Source organism: Pituophis catenifer, unplaced genomic scaffold (assembly GCF_029215685.1).
Source record: "Pituophis catenifer annectens isolate HBS135680 unplaced genomic scaffold, rPitCat1.0.hap2 SCAF_2, whole genome shotgun sequence".
NCBI classification, from domain to species: Eukaryota; Metazoa; Chordata; class Lepidosauria; order Squamata; family Colubridae; genus Pituophis; species Pituophis catenifer.
Genome location: NW_027256882.1, coordinates 99,880,358 through 99,900,264, shown reverse-complemented (window position 1 = coordinate 99,900,264; position 19,907 = coordinate 99,880,358). Strand labels below are relative to the sequence as shown.

Below are 19,907 nucleotides of genomic sequence, written 5' to 3'. Positions count from 1 at the left end.
TGCAAAATCTCTATTCCCTCCCCACTCCAGGGGAAGGATACTGCAAAATCTCCATTCCCATCCCAATCTGGGGCCAGCCAGAGGTGGTATTTGCCGGTTCTCTGAACTACTCAAAATTTCTGCTACCGGTTCTCCAGAACCTGTTAGAACCTGCTGGATTTCACCCCTGGATAGTACTATATTTACATTTCACTATATTACACAATAGACCACTTTTTCTATATACTGTATAAAAAAATAAACCATTCTGTGTTTTTCTGCTGCTTTGTCCATTTTTTGCTTAAGCACTAGAAGTTCAAATCAGCAAACTTTAAATTTTAAAGAATTTTAAAGAATTTCGGTTACTTTGCCTAATTTCAACCATTTGGACTAAAACTTATCCATTTAATTGTGTACCTCTTTTTTTGTAGTCATACCCTGCCTATATGTTAAAGCTGTTTCATGTATTGCCACATCTGTGTAAATGCAAAATAGATGTTTATAACACACAATGTTGGTATGTTGGAGCACCATGATCTTGTCCAATTTCCAAAACACTGTAGTTTGCCATATATGCATGTTATATGCCACATCCTAAATAGAAGTGTTTCCAACAGTGTAGAATTTATTTATTTACTTATAATATAAACAAGAAATAATGGGATGCTTCCATGTACATTTGCCCTTGGACATTAAACTTTCCCTCACTTCCTCTCTTTCCCCTTGTAGGTCAGTGGGCTACCAATCCCAGATGTGGCATGGTACCTAAATGGAAGACTTATCCACCCAGATGATTTTCATAAAATGATAGTATCAGAAAAAGGCTTCCACTCATTCATTTTCGAAGTAGTTCGGGTCTATGATGCAGGAACATGGGAGTGTGTGGCTTATAACCGTGCTGGAGAAGCTTCCTTTTCAGTGAAAGTAGATGTTATTGGTATGAAAAGGTTTTGTATGCTTGGAAATAGTTTTTCCTTCAACTGATGTAATATATCATTATATACTGTATAGATTATTATTATTGTACACAACTGTGTGAAATTATAGCTGCCAGTCAGGGATGGATTCTACTTACCTTTACTACCGGTTCGCAACAGGGCCAGTGCAGAAGCATTTTGATGATGTCGGAGTCGGTGGGCGGAGCCTCCCGCCGGTTTTACTACCGGTTCTATAGAAGCAGTGCGAGCCGGGGGCAACCCACCACTGCTGTCAATTCTTTAGCTGGAGTTGGTGTTTATATGCATGGAGATCTTCCCAACCTATCAGTGTAGTGTATGTGCAGTGTGTGGCCTTTTGTTAATTGGCAGATGGAATTTTTTATCAATGTGTAGATTTTCTAAGTGCCATCCAAGACTTTTTGGAATGGCAACCAGTGTGCCAATAACCATACTTGTTTTTTTTTCCTTTCCATTATATCTTTCAATGATATATGTCCTTGTTTAGCTACTATAATTGATTTTATTTTCAATAATTTTACTGAGAATTATATTAAGCAAATATGTTACAGTAAAAATATAACATAGTACAGAAATACATTATTTCTATTTTTTCATAACAAAAAGTAGAGGGAAAAAATGACATTGTAAAAGAAAGTTGCCCTTTCATCCCAAGCAAGTATAATCAACATTAATCACTTATCACAGTCTCTTAAAATACAACCAACACTTATTCATTTGTTACCTGACCCCATTTACTATAAGCCCACCTCTAAATTTTCAGCTCTCTTTATTAATCAGCAATAATCCAATAAGGGTCATAAGAAATAACAAGTAAAGTATTTATTTCTCCATTTCCATTTAAACAAATAGCCCTTAGTCCCGCTCTTCAAATAGTCAAAGTCCAGTCCCAAATAAAAAAGTAATTAAACATTACCAAAAGTAACCATCATCCAATCCCATTTTTTAAAAAAATTAGACATCACCAGAAATAGTAATCCATTATTTATATTATCAAAAATAACAAGAGATGTAAACCACTACATTATCACAAATAATTATTATCATCCAATCCCCATCAAACCATTAGGCATCACCAAACATAGCAATCCCTTATTTAACCATGATCACATAACACAATTTTGTGTTTTTTTCTTTCAGGATTGTTCAATCCCAGAAAGAAAATTATACTTGTTTTCTCAGGCTCTTTGTCTCTGCTTCCAAAATTTTTGTCATTTTTGTCAGAGGTCTTTTGTAATCCAGTATAGTACTTCCAATAAATCTTGAGTAATACAATATAAGAAAATAATCTACAACACTTTTTTGATTTATTAATTGAAAACTTTTTTGTTTGTTTTTAAATCACCCACCATCCAGTTCCATTAGGATGAAATTTTCATTTCTTGTGGGTTGCAATTTTTGAATCCATCTTAAAGTCTATTTTAGTTTTATTTCAATAGGGCTTGTTTCTCTTCAATAGCACCTTTTTAAATAACTCTAAAACCCTTTGCACCCAAACATCAAACATTTCTTATAAACTAGCCATCTGGTGCCCTCTAGTGTCCAACCTTCAAAGTAATCTTATCAACTCAAAATATAAAGAGAATTTTCTCACAAGAGAGGAACTTTTCAATTAACTTCAGTCTTTATTTCAAATCCATCTGACCCCTTAATATATTTAAAACTCTATGAAATCAATGCTACAGTCATCCATTTGTGGTATATTCCAAGACATTTTTACAAAACTTTAAACAAGAAACTTTATTTCTTTCTAAACTGATTGAAGAACTTACCCAGCGAACTTTGTTATATTGAAAGATTTTTCAATATAACAAATAATTTTTAAAAATAACACTGTAGAATGATTAAAAAGACAAGATTTGGTTGAGCCTTGAGTACCTGAAAAGACAGCTTTGAGCTTGGTGGAATCCCAATCCCACAACTCCCAGCTGATTGCGAGACCACAAAAACATCAATTTCTGCTGTCTACTCACAAAAAACCAGCTGTCTTGAGTACAATATGTGGGGGTAATCTCAAGATCTCTCCTTGGTCCAGAGATGATTTTCGGCAGTCCAGATCCAGCGTCCAATTGCCTTTATGGCCATAACGTCTGCTGCAAACTACAGAACATCAGTTCACCATTCCTCATCAGAAGTGTCACATTTAGCTATTCAAATGGGACTGACAACTAGATCATTAAGTAAAGCCCTTGCTAAGTGAAGGCACAAGTGTCTTTGATCTTAATTCTTCTTTCTTTTGCTTTACATACCTACGAAGTTCATACGTGCAAGGAGTAGTCATAAAGTTACTTTATCATAGTTGTGACTGCAAACGGTCACTAAACGAGGACTACCTATCTGATCTAATATAGAGAAGGGAGGGCTAACTATAAGTTCTAATGGTGGAGGATCTAGCCCTTGTGATGTTGCTTCATCATCTATTTCAGCTGGATTTGCTATAAATGGAAGATTTGCAATGTCTGAAAGATTCTCTATTCCTGCTCTTCTTAGTGATGTAAGCATCATTGCAATGTATATCGGAAGCATAGCCAACATTGACATAAATCTGATATGCGGTGTAGATTCTCCTGAGATAACTTGGAGCTGAGGCTACAATACACAGTGAGCCATTTTTTCAACTTTAGAAGAGAGTCATTTTCAACCATGCCAATGTCAGTTAACTTACTGGGTTTTTTAAAAAACTGGTATTCGCTTTTATTATTTTATGAATATATATGATTTGTTTTCAATTTTGTTTTTTAAAATGGTCTGACTACTTATGTTTCTTTATTAAAATCTCTAGCAAAAGAACATCGGAAAGCACCAGCATTCATTTCTAAAGCACAAAGCACAAAAGTTTATGAGGGGGATTCAGCTAGACTTGAGTGCAAAGTGTCTGCTATCCCCCCACCACAAATATACTGGAAAAGAAATAATGAAATGGTACAGTTCAATACAGACAGAATCAGGTAAGGGCACTTCTTCTGGGTTTGCATTTTAGCTGAATTAGAAGTAAAGATAAGTTCCCTGTGGCAGAGTCTAGTTAAAGGACTACATATGTTACTGTCGTGTGCCATTCATTAGAGGAAAACTAATAAGTGTCACCTTTTCCATGCTTTGTACTGCCTTCCCATCCATCCCATTATAGCATGTAAGATTCTGATCTTGCTTCTCTTCCCAGAGTGATGTAGTCAATGTTTAGAAAGCATAGCTTATTAAAATTAAGAACTTTTAAAATGAAAATTAGAACTAAGTTCCTCTATTTTACTGTTTTTTTAAAGTGTAACTGCCCAGTCATTTGGAGTCAGACAGCCTGTAAATTTAATAAAATAAATTGTATTTTAGCTTCATCCTATTTTATTATGGGGAGTGGCAACAGCAATGATGATAATATAATTTTGCTACTGATTGATTTATCTTGCAAAAAGATATGGGGAAGCATATTTACCTTATGCACAGTAGTGAGGATAGAGAAGAGGAATTCTTTAGAGAGCTGCATGCAGATCATGCAATTGCAGAATATTGGAAATAGTTGAATTTGGTATGAAGAAGGTAGATCTGAGGTCTGATTTATATGATAGGACACTATAGAGCCGTGTCCTTGGGCTGCAGTCAGTAATAAAAAACATGTATGTATTGGGTAATGAAACATTCAAAAATGTTTAACAATAATTTGATACACGTATTAAAATCTAATTAAGAGCAATGGTTTTTAGTCAGATCTGGCTAAGGTAATTTTGTTTTTCCTCCATTTTATAGCATGTTTCATGATGCTTCTGGCAAGGTTTGCTTGCTGATCCATGATGTAACTAAAAAAGATGCTGGTTGGTACACAGTATCTGCAGTCAATGAGGCAGGAGTGGCAACGTGTCATGCCAGATTGGATGTGACTAGTAAGTATATTTTTTCTGCTGATTGAATATACCTTTACTTATACCTAGGTTGATCCTTAGTAAATACATCCATTCAGCTATATATTCCCAGGCTAAATTACATGAAAGTCTGCAAATCATATACTTTGGATTATCTTGGGTGGGTTAGAAGAATAAAGATGATGTAGTAGAATTGGGTAATACCATGGCATACTATATTTCCATGTTGGAAGCACCGAAGCACTTCCGTGGTGAAAGGATTGCTCAAGGGATGCTCCTTTCATGTCTGTGTTAATGAGCCCACCAAAGTGGTATCTATTTTTGTACTTACATTTGCATACTTTCAAACTGCTAGGTTAGCAGGAGCTGGAGCAAATGACGGGAGCTCACCCTGTCACACAGCAGCACTCAGGCTTCAAATGCAAATTGTCAACCCAGCGCCCTAACCACGTGAGCCACCGTGCTCCTAACACCATGGTAAAACTCATTCAAATTGCGTGTATTAACATATGATCTTAATTCTGTCGCCTCTTGTAGTTCCTTCCCTCTGTAAAACAATTATGAACGGTGTCTCTTCATTTTGTTTTTCAGCACACACGTACAAGCCACTTCCAAATCCAAAGCCGCTGAAGGTTCGACCAACTTTTAGCAAGTATTTGGCACTTAATGGGAAAGGTGTGAATGTGAAGCAGGCTTTTTTTCCCGATGAAGGAGAATATCAGCGTATGGCAACACAGTCCGGACTTTTTGAGAGTGACGAACTTTAATAACAGAAAGAAAAAAAGAAAATATGTTTTGCCCTTGCAACAGACTAAAAAAACAGTGCATAGATTCAATTAAATGGCAACAGCACTGTTTAGCAAACATGCTTAATATATTTTTATTTATGACTTAACTCCTGCTATTCCTGCTGCTTTGAATTTGATCGTTTTTACTAATGCGTGTGCTGTTGCAGAAGGAAATAGCAAATGTTTGTACTTTTGAGTTTAAAGGCCAAGAAACGGGCCTAGTTCAAGCAAGAAAGTTTGAATGCATCTAGTTTCAGTCCCAAGGCTTTTATTTTTACTGCTTCATTAATATCACTTCCAATGTAAACATTTCTGCTGATTGATTAATAAATATAAATTTGGGTGTTTTTAATGAAAGTTTTATGTTCAGAGAAAATACCGTAGTTTTAAATAGAATATTTGCAATCGGTTTCATTTGGATTACAGATATAATAAACACAGTTCAATAGCACTATGGACATAATGAAGATCCTTAAAAAACTTATTAGGTTTGGGTTACACTATTTTTTTTTAAATCCACGTTGTCTTTGAATAATTATAAAATGAAGAAGGTTCCTCTTTTAAAGGTACTTCTTACTTCCAGAATGCAAAACAGAATTTTATCATGATCCCAGAAGGTCTGTTAAAAATCTCAACAATTCTGTAGTAGCATTATCGTCAAAATTGTGTGTGTTTTAAATTAAGATCTAGATTTTTCTAGAGGCAATTTCTTCTACTTATTGGGGGTTTCATGAATTGGGCTTCCCCAGAGTTTCTCTATGCACAAAGTGCTTTCATTCTGCTCAGAAGAACCCCTTAAATAACTAGTGATGTATCTTAAGGCAGCACAGCAAACGAAGGTCTCTTGGGGAAATTCTTTTAATAGGAATGCTAAAAATTCCACTTAAATGTTTAATTTGGGGGGGGTGAAGAGGTTCTTACTGTAATTAGAGAGTTTTCAGCTAGAGTTCTTATCTGTAGTGGATTCCTATGCCAAGTCATAACATTTATAAGAAATGTTAAAATCTCTGTTAATGAAGAGGGGACAGCAAGGGTGAAATTGTTCCTTGCATTGTGGTCCTGTAGAAAAAAACTGCAGTTTAAAGGACTGAAAAAATTTAAAAAACTAAGCTGTGACAGTAATTCCAAATAAGTAATGTAAAGAAACCTAAAAAGACATTTAAGGGGGGAGTCCCTCGAGTTGGGCGGCATAAAAATGCAAATAATATTAATATTAATATTAATAATAAAAATGTTATTGATCATGCATCTATATCTAATCTAGTTTTGGAATAAGGAACAGGAGCCATATTACAAAACGGTGAACTCTTATAAAAACATTGAGATGATAAATCAGGCAGCTAATATACAAGACAGCCAAGAATTCATATCCTTCCTTCCTGCCATCCTGATGCAGTCCACCTTATGGCAGGTAACCCATCACTCGGGAAACAAAACTACAAACTGCTTTTCTAATGAAAAAAAGATCCCCCCCACCCCCCTTCACAAGCCCAGCACTTCAAGTGAATATCGATAACTAGATAGTTTTCTGGGTTACCCATCTATTACAGAAACGATCGAAATATTCTTAAATGCAAATGCTGCAGAAAAACTGAAAAAACGCTATATCTGCGGCAAGAAAATTCTTCGTTCAGCTATAAAAACCCGCTGGCTGTATAGTACAGTTCTGTCATTCTCGCGACCCTCAGCTATTGGTATAATTATGATTTATCCCATTAACCTAATTTGTATTTTTGCGCAACGAGGTGGAGAAAGCCTCTAAACTAAAACACAGCCACTAAAGCAGCCGGCCTGATCTCTGCTTGAAAAGCTAAACCGATGTAGATAGGCCGAGTTTCAGAAGAAAGACGACTCGAACCGAACTCCTACAAGATGTTTCGCAGAAGGGAGTTTCTATTTTTGCAGAACTTCCCAAACTTCTTGGCTTCCCGCTAAAAGTTGGCTTCTTGGTGCAAGACGCGCGCAAGGGAAGGCGAGGGCGGCTTTCGCGCAAGAAGCATCTGCGCCCCGCCCTTCGCCCTGATAGAGTGGCGGTGCGTTCGTTATTCCGAGGCGGAGAGGAGCGGCGGCGGCGGCGGCGGCGGGGAAGAGTGGTAGTGCAGCCCTCCTTGCCAGCCCCGCCATGGCTTTGAGCCAGGCAGGATCCACGGTGGATCAACGAAGCGCCTTCGGTGGGTCGGTTTCCCGGGAGGGGAGGGGAGGGGAGCGCTTGGGCGGGAATCGGCCCGGCCAATCTTGTCTGGGGTGAGCCGCCCGTGTTTGGCCTTTGCTCCGTAGTAGAGAGCGACGGTCCTGCCTCGGGTTTTCCTCGCGGGCTTCACCTTTGCTTTGGCCACGCGGAGGAGGGAATCGTAGAAGTGGGGTTGCCCTACTTATACTCACAAATAACAGGTGTTCATTTCGAGAACTCAGACGGGGGAACGTTAGAAGGGAACCGATGGATGTCTGCGTAGCCGGGCCAATGACTCTTTAACGGTGTATTTTACTGCATCCGAGATGGTCCTCCTTGTTAAACTCTGCAGTTTAGTTGTTGCCGCTGAACAGGTGGAATAACTTAAGAGTCTGCGGCCTTTACACAAGTTCCTCAGGAAAGACCCCTGGTGTTTTGGGGTTTCCTGATCCTGAAGATTTTCAAATGAAAATGCCGTTTTCCACTATAAGTGACAACGAGCAAGACATAAGGGTGCAATACCTTTGCATGCATCCAATCTATAGAGATTGCTATCCACAGTTGTACAACACACTCAACACCCAAACGCATTTTAACTTATTAAATTGTGTGAACCCACTTGTGGGAATAGTTTATGGTTCAGTGTGACATGGGAATCCAGAATATCTGCATGTTGTTCAAACACCGTTCTGCATAAAACCTAGTTCTGAGGTGTAAGCCATGTAAACATTACACTTTGCTTCCTTGTGGTATGTTGAATAAACAGTTGGTTGCAGTCACATACCAATTATAAAGGTAAAGATTCCCCTCGCATATATGTGCTAGTCGTTCCCAACTCTAGGGGGTGGTGCTCTTTTCCGTTTCAAAGCCGAAGACCCAGCGCTGTCGGAAGACATCTCCGTGGTCATGTGGCCGGCATGACTAAATGCCAAAGGCCCACACAACACTGTTACCTTCCCACCAAAGGTGATCCCTATTTTTCTACTTACATTTTTTAAGTGTTTTCTAGGGATTCGAACTGCTGAACTGCCAACCTTTGATCAACAAGCTCAGCATCTTAGCCACTGAGCCACCATGTCCCTATAACCTGAAACTAAACCTTTTTTTTATTGCCTGGTCCCTCCCTTCTGCAGCTCTGACAACTGCTGTCAAAAATGGCTGGCATAGTTTTGTGCTGTTTTGTAATAGGATGCACTCAAAAACTTTAATTAATCCATAAAATAAATATAGTTTTTTTTGCGGGGGGGGGGGGAACCCACTGATTCTACCTCCCAAACAAAGAAGTATAAACAATTTTTTTCTTCATTTAATTTCTTTCTCTAAAGCCAAAAGAATATTAAACACAACCTTCCCAGCCACTCAAAGATGCCATAGAGTCTATGGGTTACAAATCAGTGGCTTGGATTCACAGTCTATAGCCACAGTAAACAAAACACAGAAACCACAAAATCAGGGAAGTGGCCCTTCCTTGTAGGTGAACTGGGCAGCTTCTTTGGACACAAAGTTGGATGTTGATTTCAAAGCCATAGAACGTAAAACATGTGGAGAATCTGGAATAAGTATCAACGTGGGAGGGGGGCCAGAGAAGAAAGGAAGCAAAGGACTCATCCTCAGAGCTCAGCAGCATCAGTGTACAAATCTGGAACTCAGGTACATGATATGATGTATATATATATCACTGCAATTGGCTGCTCAGGCAGTGGCATTTCATTCGCTAAGGATTGTGGGATTACGGCCCACTGCCCAAATTGCCTAGAGGTGATGGGAATTGGAGTTCGGCAGTTTTCTGGACCAGGGGTCTCCAACCTTGGCAACTTTAAGACTTGGGGACTTCAACTCCCAGAATTCCTCAGCCAGCAAACCAAAGCTGGCTGAGGAATTCTGGGGGGTTGAAGTCCCCAAGTCTTAAAAGTTACCAAGGTTGGAGACCCCTGTTCTGGACTATGCTAATTGTTCTTCTTCTCGGAGTGGCGGCTTTCGTGCTTTGTGAAAAAAAGCAATGTTGTTTTCAATAATATTTGGGCTTCCAAAACAGACCAGTATTAAAGATTTAAGTTCCAATGATGATACTTTCTTCACTTTAAAAAAAAACAAAACCCAACATTAATGACTGTCAGTACTGAATTTCATAAAATGTAAGACGTCCAATTTAGTTATGTGCAACGAAGTCAGAAACATAATACATGTGGAATCACAGCTACTTATGGATTTGTAATTTTATTTTTGTAATTTGGGGATTTCTTTTGCTTGGTTGGGTCTGGGCAATTCTGTGCATTCTGAGCTGTTCTTCCTTTTTTTAATTTCTTTCTGAACATGACACATTAACAGGCAATGTGAAACCTCGACTGACTCATAGCAGAGAGCTTGAAATGAAGACGACTCTCCAAGAACTATTGATCTACATTATTTTTCTAACTGATTTATGTATATGTAAGTCCAGAAAAGGGAATGGATTTTTACCATTACACAAAAAGTACAGAATTAATTATGTATTTCTCAAGCTGTTATAAATATTAATATTATTATTATATATACGGATAGTCCTCAATTTAGGTCCACAATTGAGCCCAAAATTTCTGTTGCTGAATGAGATATTTGCTAGAGTGAGTTTTGCCCCATTTAACGATCTTTCTTGCCACAGTTGTTAAAGGAATCACTTTGCTTGTCAGTAGGTCAAAAAAGGTGATCACATGATCCCGGGACATGGCAACCGTCATAAATATGAGTCAGTTGCTAAGCACCTGAATTTTGATCATGTGATCGTGGGGATGCTGCAACGGTCATAAATGCAAAAAACAGTCATAAGTCACTTGCAGTAGTGCCATTGTAACTTTGAATGGTCACTAAACAAATTGTAAGCCGAGGACCATCTTTATATGCTCACTGGTTTGAGTTTGTATATATGTGCATAGGTAATCCTTGATTTATGGCCAGTTGTTTAATGTTCATTTGAACATACAATTAGAGAGGATGCTTTACAGTCTGTAAGCACTTCAGCTATTATCAATGTCGTGACAACACCTTGTGTTGCAAGGTGATGCATAATTTGGGTACCGTTTGCATTTACAACTGGTTGTCAAGCGCCCTGCAATCATATGATTGCCATTTGCAATCTTCGCTAGAAAGTTAAAAGGGAAGCTGGCAGGGAAAGTTGCAAACCACTTTTGCCTGCCCAGGGATTTCCCTTCCCCTTTGTGTGTCCAAAGATCCAAATTCCATTCCTGTATCCTGCAACAGGAGTTCTGTTCCACGCAAGGGAGGGGAGCAGCCTACCCTCTTTCGGAGGGTAGCTCTTTTGCTCTGGACACTTAATGACCCATGTGGTTACTAATGATCTCAACTGGGAGTGCCAGGATTGTGGTCATTGAATGAAATGGTCATGTGAGTGTCTTGCTTAATGATTGCATTGTTCAACAACAAGATTCCGGTCCCAATTGTGGTTGTAAATTGAGCACTATCTATAACTAATATTCCTGCCTCCTGTGTTTCCCCACAACAACAACACTGAAGTGGGTTGGGCTGAGCCAAACTCATAGAACATAGAATAATCGAATCGGAAGGGACCTTGGAGGTCTTTTAGTCCAAACCTCTGCTTGAGCAGTTTCAGATACCTATACCATTTCAGATAAATGATTGTCCAGTCTCTTTTTGAAAGCCTCCAGTGATGGAGCACCCACAACTTATGAAGGCAAGTTGTTCCATTGGTTGATTATTCTCACCTTTAGGAAATTTCTTCTTAGTTCTAGGTTCCTTCTCACCTTGGTTAGTTTCCATCCATTTGTCACCCAGCCTGGCTTTCATATGAAATATGAAATGAATATGAATGCCTAATAATATGAATCTAATCAGCTATAGACCTAGATTATACCACTCACTTGTATTTTTCATGATTTGTTCAGCAATCAAGATACTATAGTTGGGAGGAGTAAATGGATTCCTTCACTAGGAGTCTGATTTTTGTTAATGTCAGAATGTAGCTGTGGGTGTGGGTGTAAATCAGTCAAGGAATCTTGCAGGAAATTTCAATGCAATGGATGGAAACAGTTCAGAAAGACAAGGGGTACGTCATCAAAGTACATCAGCTGAACCTTTACTATATAGTCAAGGACAAGTCGAGAAGCTTGGGAGAAAGCATTTGCTCCTCTGAAAGATGGAGAAGATGTAGGGATTTTTAAGGATGAAGGGGGAAGCATACATTACCATTGTAAACTGTTAATAACCAAAATTTTTGGATATAGAGCATGATTGCCTTTTCCCCCTCTGATATTTGCTGTGGCCCATTAGAAGTTCAGAAATTGCTTTACTTTGGGTTTCCCGTGAATAAACAGGGCAAGGGTGTTAGGCAATCTGAACCGTCATTTCCTCAGGTCAGATTTCTGCCTATTTTTCTCTGCAGTGACATTTGGGATGGTGAGCACAGATATGTATTACCTAAACAGAGTAATGGCCAATCTCTTCTTGGAAACACCTGTCTCAGATAAAGATAAGACAATCTTCAAAACTATGGGCAGCATCACCGACTTTTGGGAGGTAAAGTTCCCTTTCCATCTTTGTTCTTTCAAAAACATTGGTTTCCTGCACAGTTATACCATAGTTATCTTTGGTTTGGCCATTGTTATGAGGACTGGCTCTAGTTCATTGGGTATTTCAGAAGCCTTTGCACAAAATCCTCCCGTTTGGTGCAATTACTTGGTCTGTTGTGTGGATGTTTGGGTGATTTAGGGGTGGGGAATCTGTGGTGGGTGGGGGTGAGTTTGGGGATTGTTATGTGTGTTGGACCTGGTCTTTGGATGTTAAGTGAATTTCATTGTATGGATATACTGTGTATACACATAGAATGACAATGAAGTTATTTATTTATTGGGGGCCTTGCTTTCTCTGATCAATTCCAGTCCCAACAGAGGGACAGAAGCAACCAAGTAAATCCAGAATTGTCTAAAACCAATCATGAATAATTTGGCTATCTGCAAGACTGAAGCTGACTAAGCTTTGTTATATCTATCCAAAGCCAATAAGTCATCCTATGGCTTAGGGCAGTGTGCAAACTCATCCATGGTTTTTGGATTGTTCAACATATTGCAGTTAAATTCTGGCTTAGTTTAGGAGTAGGCAACTGACAGTCTGAATGCAGTCTTTAGACTTCTAGTGGCTTTTCAGGATTGTAGGCAGTAGACAGATTGTAGATTAGGATGGATTATGTTTGTTGAATGTTATACCCTGTAATTTGTTCTGGGAAGAGGGGGGGAGGTGGGCGGATGGGAAGGGTAAGGGGTGGGGGGCGGGGTGGGGGGGTAAGGGAGGGAGTGGGGGGGGGGTAGGGAAGGGGCAGAATATGTAAACTTTTGTAAAACTTTTTAATAAAAAAAAAAAGGATTGTAGGCAGTAAATCTTCCCCTTCCAGACTAGAGATTTAAAAGATTGATGACCGGATATTCAATATGCAAAAGATGCTCTGTAGTAGGCCAAAGGGCTGTGGGAACAATCCTTCATACAAGAAGGCAAGAGGGGATCATGTTCACAGAAGATTGATTATGAACAAGATTTTTTTTAAAGTTTAGATTATGAGCAGGTTTAGCTGAAATAAGCCCGATGGGTTTGCTTCTGAACAGATGTGTATAGGTCAGTGATGGTGAACCTTTTCGGCACCGAGTGCCAAAAAGGTCGCACAGAAACGTTGCGCGCGTGCACGCTGGTCAGGGCTACACTGCAGAGAAGCCGAACTTCTGGGTTCTAGCGCGCATGCGCACCAAACGATCACACACATGAAGGGATTGCGCTCTGGAAAAGCCAAACTGGATTCTGGTGCACATGTTCAGCCGACAATCAGCTGGCCAGCATGCATGCGCACACCGGTTTTCAGCACTGCCATGTGCACAAAGGACAGCTGATCATCATGCGCGAATGCGCACTAGAAACCCGGAAGACAAACAGGCAAGGCCGCACATGCCAGGCGACATGGCTTCGTGTGCCACTTTGGACACACGTGCCATAGGTTCGCCATCACGGGTATAGGTCTTGCCTGGAAATAAAATTCAAAATACTGTTCAAAATAATACTAAGAGATTCTGTATGTCTAAATGTCATCAAGTGATGTGACAGTTGATTTTGTTACATTTTCCTTGGCAAGATGGATGTAAAGCCAAATTAAGATAAACACATCGTTCCCCAAGGCTTGGATGGTTTCCCATTCTGCCCATGAGCATTCAGATATGTTAGACTCCTTGTAAATGATTTTGAAAGGATGGGTTTGTTCTGTGAAAAAGCAAATGAATAACTTATTTCATGTAATATAGTTTTTAGAAGGCCCACTTCTGGATGGGCTTTATTGGAACACCTGGTATACTGAAAATTCCACAAGTAGCTACAGAAACAGTAGCCATATCTACTATGAGAACTTACTCCTCGGAGTAGCTCAGATCCGGCAATTGAAAGTCCGTAACAACACTTGCTCCGTCTATCCTTCTTTTCGTGCATTTATGAGAGAATGCTATGGGCAGTATAGCTACAACCATGAAGACAGAGAAAGCTTTGGCTTTAAAAATGATTCCGCGTAAGTATAAATTGCATCTCAGGTTTGTTTAGTTTTTTTTCCTGATGCCTTCATTTCACATGTAGTTTAACAAATTCAGATTGATCCTGGGCTTCGACTTCCTCTCAGACAAATCCCATTATTTCATTATTTAAATTGTTCAAACTCCGAAACAATGCATGCTTGTGAGCTGATTCAATAACTTTCTGCTAAGCTCAAGTCTGAAATTTCTGTTGCTAAGCAAGATGGTTATTAAGTGAGTTTTCCCCATTTTATGACCTTTCTTACCACAATTGTGAATCACTGCAGTTGTTAACTTAGTAACATGGTTGTTAAGTGACTCTGGGTTTCCTCATTGACTTTGCTTGTTAGAAGGTTGCAAAAGGTGATCACCTGACCCCAGGATACTGCAACCATCATAAATACAAGTCAGTTGCCAAGTATATGAATTTTAATCATGTGACCATGGAGCAGTGGGCGTAAGTTTGAAAAATGGTCGTAAGTCACTTTTTTTTAGTGCTGTTGGAACTTCGAATGGTCACTAAATGAATTTTTATAATTTTTGTACCTGTACTTCGGTCCTGATTGTGTCTTCCTCCTTATCTGCATTTGTATGGGGAAAAGGACTTCCATTGGAACTAATGACAAATGCTTTACTATTTACTGTAGGAAAGCTGTGACATTTAATTGTAAAATACCAGATTCATATTCTTCTGTCCACCAGGTGGCACTATTACACTTCTGCTACTCTAGCTCCCTGGCATTGGGGCCTTATTGGTCTATATAGTACCGGAGGATTTATGTTCACCCTGAGCAAATCAAAGGACCAAAGTTTACAGATGGTGACCTTCCTCAAGGAACACAGCTGGATCACTCGAGGAACAAGGGTTGTCTTCATTGATTTTTCAATGTACAATGCTAATGTTAACCTCTTCTGCATAGTCAGGTGAGCTCTTCTCATCCCTCTGTTTTATGTATGTCCAACTTTTGAGAGAAATCTACTGAAATACCTGCGTTGTTGATGGCTTGATTGAGTTCCACTTGAAAAGTACTCATTAAAATAGCATGGGAAGTTGAGACTTTCAAGCAGTTACAATTTTGACTGGAAATAACGATTGTACCCAGATATTTCCTTCACCCTTTCTTGTAGACACTCTCCTTCATTCAGGGTTCTTCAGGTCTAGAGCTTCTCCATCTTTAATTCCTATTTACATATCAAGCTTCTACTTTCTTCTAGAACATACTCTTTAAAATTGCAGTCCACATCTCATTCTTCTGCCTCTACCTGCTCATTACATTCTGTCCAGTGGGGGGATTCAAATTTTTTTACTACTGGTTCTGTGGTGTGGCTTGGTGGATGTGGCATGGTTTGGTGGGCGTGGCAGGGGAAGGATACTGTAAAATCTCCATTCCCACCCCACTCCAGGGGAAGGTTACTACAAAATCCCCATTTCCTCCCAATCAGCTGGGACTCAGGAGGCAGAGAATAGATGGGGGCAGGGCCAGTCAGAGGTGGTATTTACCGGTTCTCCGAACTACTTAAAATTTCTGTTACCAGTTCTCCAGAACTGGTCAGAACCTGCTGAATATCACCTCTGATTCTGTCAATTCAAAACTCAACTTCTTCATTCTGGACTCCTGGCATCGTCCCTGTCTTAATTGTTCCTTAGCGCTCCATGCCTCTGGAACTGCATTCCTTAAGACAGGAATTCCATGAAGATCTCCTTTCTGTTATCCTATGCTGGGTTTTTTTCTTTTTTACTTGGTATGTATACACCAAATCATCATCATCATCATCAAAATTCATATTACCAAAATTTGTATAATTAAAAATGAACAAACTGCTATAATCATTAGTTACGCAAAGTTGAAATAACAGGAACACCATTATTCTTGGGGTGGGTTTTGTCATAGTTTCATTTAGCTTACATTTTAGGAGGTGAGACATCACCCTCCATCTCCCGGATACACAGAGAGCATCTTTTTGTTTTACTTTCACAGGCTGACTATGGAGTTTCCTGCAACAGGTGGTGTAATCCCTTCTTGGCAGTTCCACTCTGTAAAACTTCTCAGATACGTCACCTATTATGATTATTTTCTAGCTTCCTGCGAAGTCATCTTCTGTCTTTTCATCTTCACATTCCTCATTCAAGAGTTTATAAAAATGAAAAAACTGAAAGGAGATTATTTTAGAGATGCTTGGAATTGGTTGGATATGTTATTGCTCTTGGTAAGTTTCAGCATTTCCATGTCACTGATGTAGAAAATGGGTTTTTTAACTGATGCCAAGGTGGATAAGAGGACGGTATCTACCTACCTACCTACCATCTTATCTATCTGCCTTGACTGTCCTATTTGACGGCATAACGTACATTGGTCCAATGAAAGGTAAAGCCTGAAGTCACGAATCAGAGGAAGTTTTGCCATAAGGGACTGCTCGGTTTTGGAACACTAAAGAACAAAGAAAGAGAACAATGCAAAAAATTGCACTTTGGTTCTCTGAGGATCTCTGAGAGATGAAGTCCCAGAAGCAATGCCTGGAAAGCCATTACAGAAAGAGGGACCCTGACCAATCACAAGTTAGAGTCCATATTTGGCCCTACATTGTGGTAATAAAGGCAACAAAACACTATTATTTGCCCTCACTGTGTCTGGTGACAGCTACTAAGTAGCCCTTTTCAGAGTGTCTCATTGTGTGGGGCCAGGAGCTTGATTATTTGAGACATAGTTATATTGTTTGACAGATAAAGTCATTCAAATTCATCAGAGACAGGCTCAAGGGAGATCTCCAGAACATAGTCTCGTGGGGTTATCTAGATTGAGTTCAATTCTCTGATTCCAGAGGAAGTGGACAAAGTTCTCCAGGCTGTCAACTCAACCACCTGTTTGTTTGTTCATGGCCCCTCCTGGGTTGTTATGGCAGCCAAAAGGTGACAGGTTCCTGGAGGAAACAAGTTGTTTGAACCTGTCGCAGTCTGTTTTCAGACCAAGTTCATGGCATCCTTCTGGACTAATTGCAGGGGTTGAGAGTGGGAGGCACTATGTTGCAATGCTTCACCTCCTTACCCAGTGGTTGATTCAATTCAGAAAAAAAATGTGCAAAGAAGAGCAACTAAGATGATGAAAGGCCTGGAGGCAAAAACATATGAAGAACAGTTGCAGGATTTGGGTTTGGCTAGTCTAGAGAAAAGAAGAACTACTGGGTGACATGATAGTGATATTCCAGTATTTGAGAGGTTGCCACAAAGAGGAGAGGGTCAATTTATTCTCCAAAACACCTGAGGGCAGCACAAGAATTGATGGAAACTAATCAAGGAGAGAAACAACCTGGAATTAAGGAGAAACTTCCTAACAATGAGAACAATTAACTAGTCAGACAGCTTGCTGTCAGTGTTGACAGGAGGAGACAGAGAGATCACATTCACGGCCCCTCGCCTACTTCTCTCCTGTTTAACATTTATATGAAACCACTGGGTGAGGTCATTCACCAGTTTAGGGTTTGGTATTATCTGTATGGTAACGATACCCATCTTTACATTCCTATCCTGTGCTGTACAAGTGAAGCTTTCAAGGTACGTGCCCAGTGTGGGGGCTGTTTGTTCCTGGATGGGGAGGAAGAGACTTTGGGGCATTCCTGACAAGACAGAGTGGCTGTGGCCATTAGGCCCTGCTGGGCCAGAAACATTGTGTGATCCAAATTCATACACCACTCATGGAGAGAGATTGTTACCAAGTGTCCTGTCTGGATGGGCAGATTCAAGATTACCTGGTGTATCCTGGTGCTTTGCCACTTAAAATAATGCTCAGCCTAGAGTTGGGCCTAGAACCTTTCTGTTAACCAGTGGAGCAATTTTAAAATTGGTTTTCTGCCCAGAACAGCAATTTAGACACTGTGACTCATACTGTATCAATTGCAATTTCTATATTGTCTCCATGGCAGCCCCATATAAAATCCATTATAGTAGACCAGCCGAATGCTGATCAGGGATGAGTTAGTCCTCAGGACATCTTGATTCAGAGAGGGTTAGAAGCTGGAGCACCAAAGAGCCCATGTTCAACCCTGAGCTACATATATTCCCTTCTAGTACAATAGGCCTTCTCTCTAGCAGCTCCCATGTTTTGTAATATTGTCCCTCCCCACTTGGGGGTACACGTGGCTCCTGTCCTCCTTATATTTTGAAAGCAACTAAAGTCAGTACTACTATGTGTTCCAGAGTACTTATGGCACTGACGGATAATGGGTGGCCATCACAGGAATTATTGATTGATATTTTGTTTTGCTTTCTGCCTTTGTTTTTTTTTTTTGTTTGTTTTTTAATTTGATTTATATGCCGCCCTTCTCCGGAGACTCAGGGTGGCTTACAGTGCGTTAAGCAATAGCCTTCATACTTTTGTATATTTATACAAAGTCAGCTTATTGCCCCCACAAACTGGGTCCTCATTTCACCTACCTTAGAAAGGATGGAAGGCTGAGTCAACCTTGAGCCTTGGAGAGATTCGAACCAGCAGTAAATTGTAGGCAGCTGTGTTAATAACAGGGTGCTTAGACCACTGTACTATCAAGGCTCTTATACTGTTGCCTTTATACTATGTTTTAATTTGGACTATAGTTGTTGGCTGCCTCCACGGTAATTTTGCAAAAGGCAGCTCATATAAAGTGTCAAACAAATGGATTTTATTACTAGTTTAGAAAGGCTTCCCTTTAGAAAAAAAATCACTAAATGCTAAAATACTGAATAGCAGAGTATGATGTTTTATAAAGTCATGGAATTCTCAAAAGTATTTTACCTACATTCTGTAATATTAATAAATATGTGATTTGCAGCCATAAATTGATTTTCTCAATTGTAGCCTTACAACCCTCTGCTTTTTCCCTCATTCAGTTATCCTTGTTTGCTATTGCTTTCAATGTTTATCGAACGATTGAGGTATCCAGGCTTATGGAAAATCTGCTCTCCAATTCAGATTCTTATCCAGACTTTTATTTCCTTGGATTTTGGCAGACCCGTTATAATAATATGATTTCAGTGAATGTCTTCTTTGCATGGATAAAGGTACTGTTATTAACCTAATTTGGTGTCATAATGTGTGTGTTTTTTAAGTTAATCACAACAAAGTATAAAAAGAGAACAAAACATTCTAACCCCATTGTAAAGTTTAAGGAACATTTGCATTTTTTTTCTCACTCATGCTAATGTGATCAGGTTTCTATCCTGGAATGTGGCTGCTCTTTTTGCTTTATCAAAATGGTGACAGAGAATAAGAAGTCATAATAGAGCCAGTGGCATAATAAACTAAGTTTTTTAAAAAACACCTGTCTGCCCTTACTCTATAGCATCACCTGCCTCCCTGCTATTCTGGGATAGTTTCAGGGGTGGGTTGTACTTAGCTTTACTACTGGTTTGCAACGGGGCTGCACGCATGCACAGAAGCTTCTGCACATGCACAGAGGCTTCCTGATGACGTTGGGGTCAGTGGGCGGAGCCTCCCGCCAGTTTTACTACCAGTTCTTGCGAACCGGTCCGAACCAAGGGCAACCCACCACTGGACAGTTTCATCACTTCTTCTCATGCCAGAGTCACATGCAGTCCTTGCCTAATGATCACAACCAGGGCTGCTGTCATTAAGTGGCAT

At 39.7% G+C, this 19,907-nt stretch overlaps 2 protein-coding genes across 7 annotated transcripts in view; both read left to right on the top strand.

The window, feature by feature from the left end:
• The window catches only part of MYOT (myotilin), a 56,941-nt gene extending 51,001 nt beyond the window's left edge, over positions 1–5,940 (top strand). For all 6 annotated transcript variants that reach the window (XM_070937275.1, XM_070937273.1, XM_070937274.1 and 3 more), the window contains 4 exons: positions 709–916; positions 3,718–3,883; positions 4,674–4,807; positions 5,378–5,940. In XM_070937275.1, the coding sequence (XP_070793376.1) occupies positions 709–916; positions 3,718–3,883; positions 4,674–4,807; positions 5,378–5,553 (684 nt within the window). In that variant the 3' untranslated portion in view covers positions 5,554–5,940. The remainder of the gene's footprint in view (positions 1–708; positions 917–3,717; positions 3,884–4,673; positions 4,808–5,377) is intronic.
• Positions 5,941–7,696: 1,756 nt separating this feature from the next.
• PKD2L2 (polycystin 2 like 2, transient receptor potential cation channel) overlaps positions 7,697–19,907 on the top strand; it is a 30,676-nt gene continuing 18,465 nt past the window's right edge. Inside the window, exons 1-7 of the mRNA XM_070937271.1 lie at positions 7,697–7,745; positions 10,073–10,174; positions 12,141–12,274; positions 14,038–14,294; positions 14,998–15,219; positions 16,275–16,503; positions 19,157–19,327. Coding sequence (XP_070793372.1) covers positions 7,697–7,745; positions 10,073–10,174; positions 12,141–12,274; positions 14,038–14,294; positions 14,998–15,219; positions 16,275–16,503; positions 19,157–19,327 — 1,164 coding nt within the window. The remainder of the gene's footprint in view (positions 7,746–10,072; positions 10,175–12,140; positions 12,275–14,037; positions 14,295–14,997; positions 15,220–16,274; positions 16,504–19,156; positions 19,328–19,907) is intronic.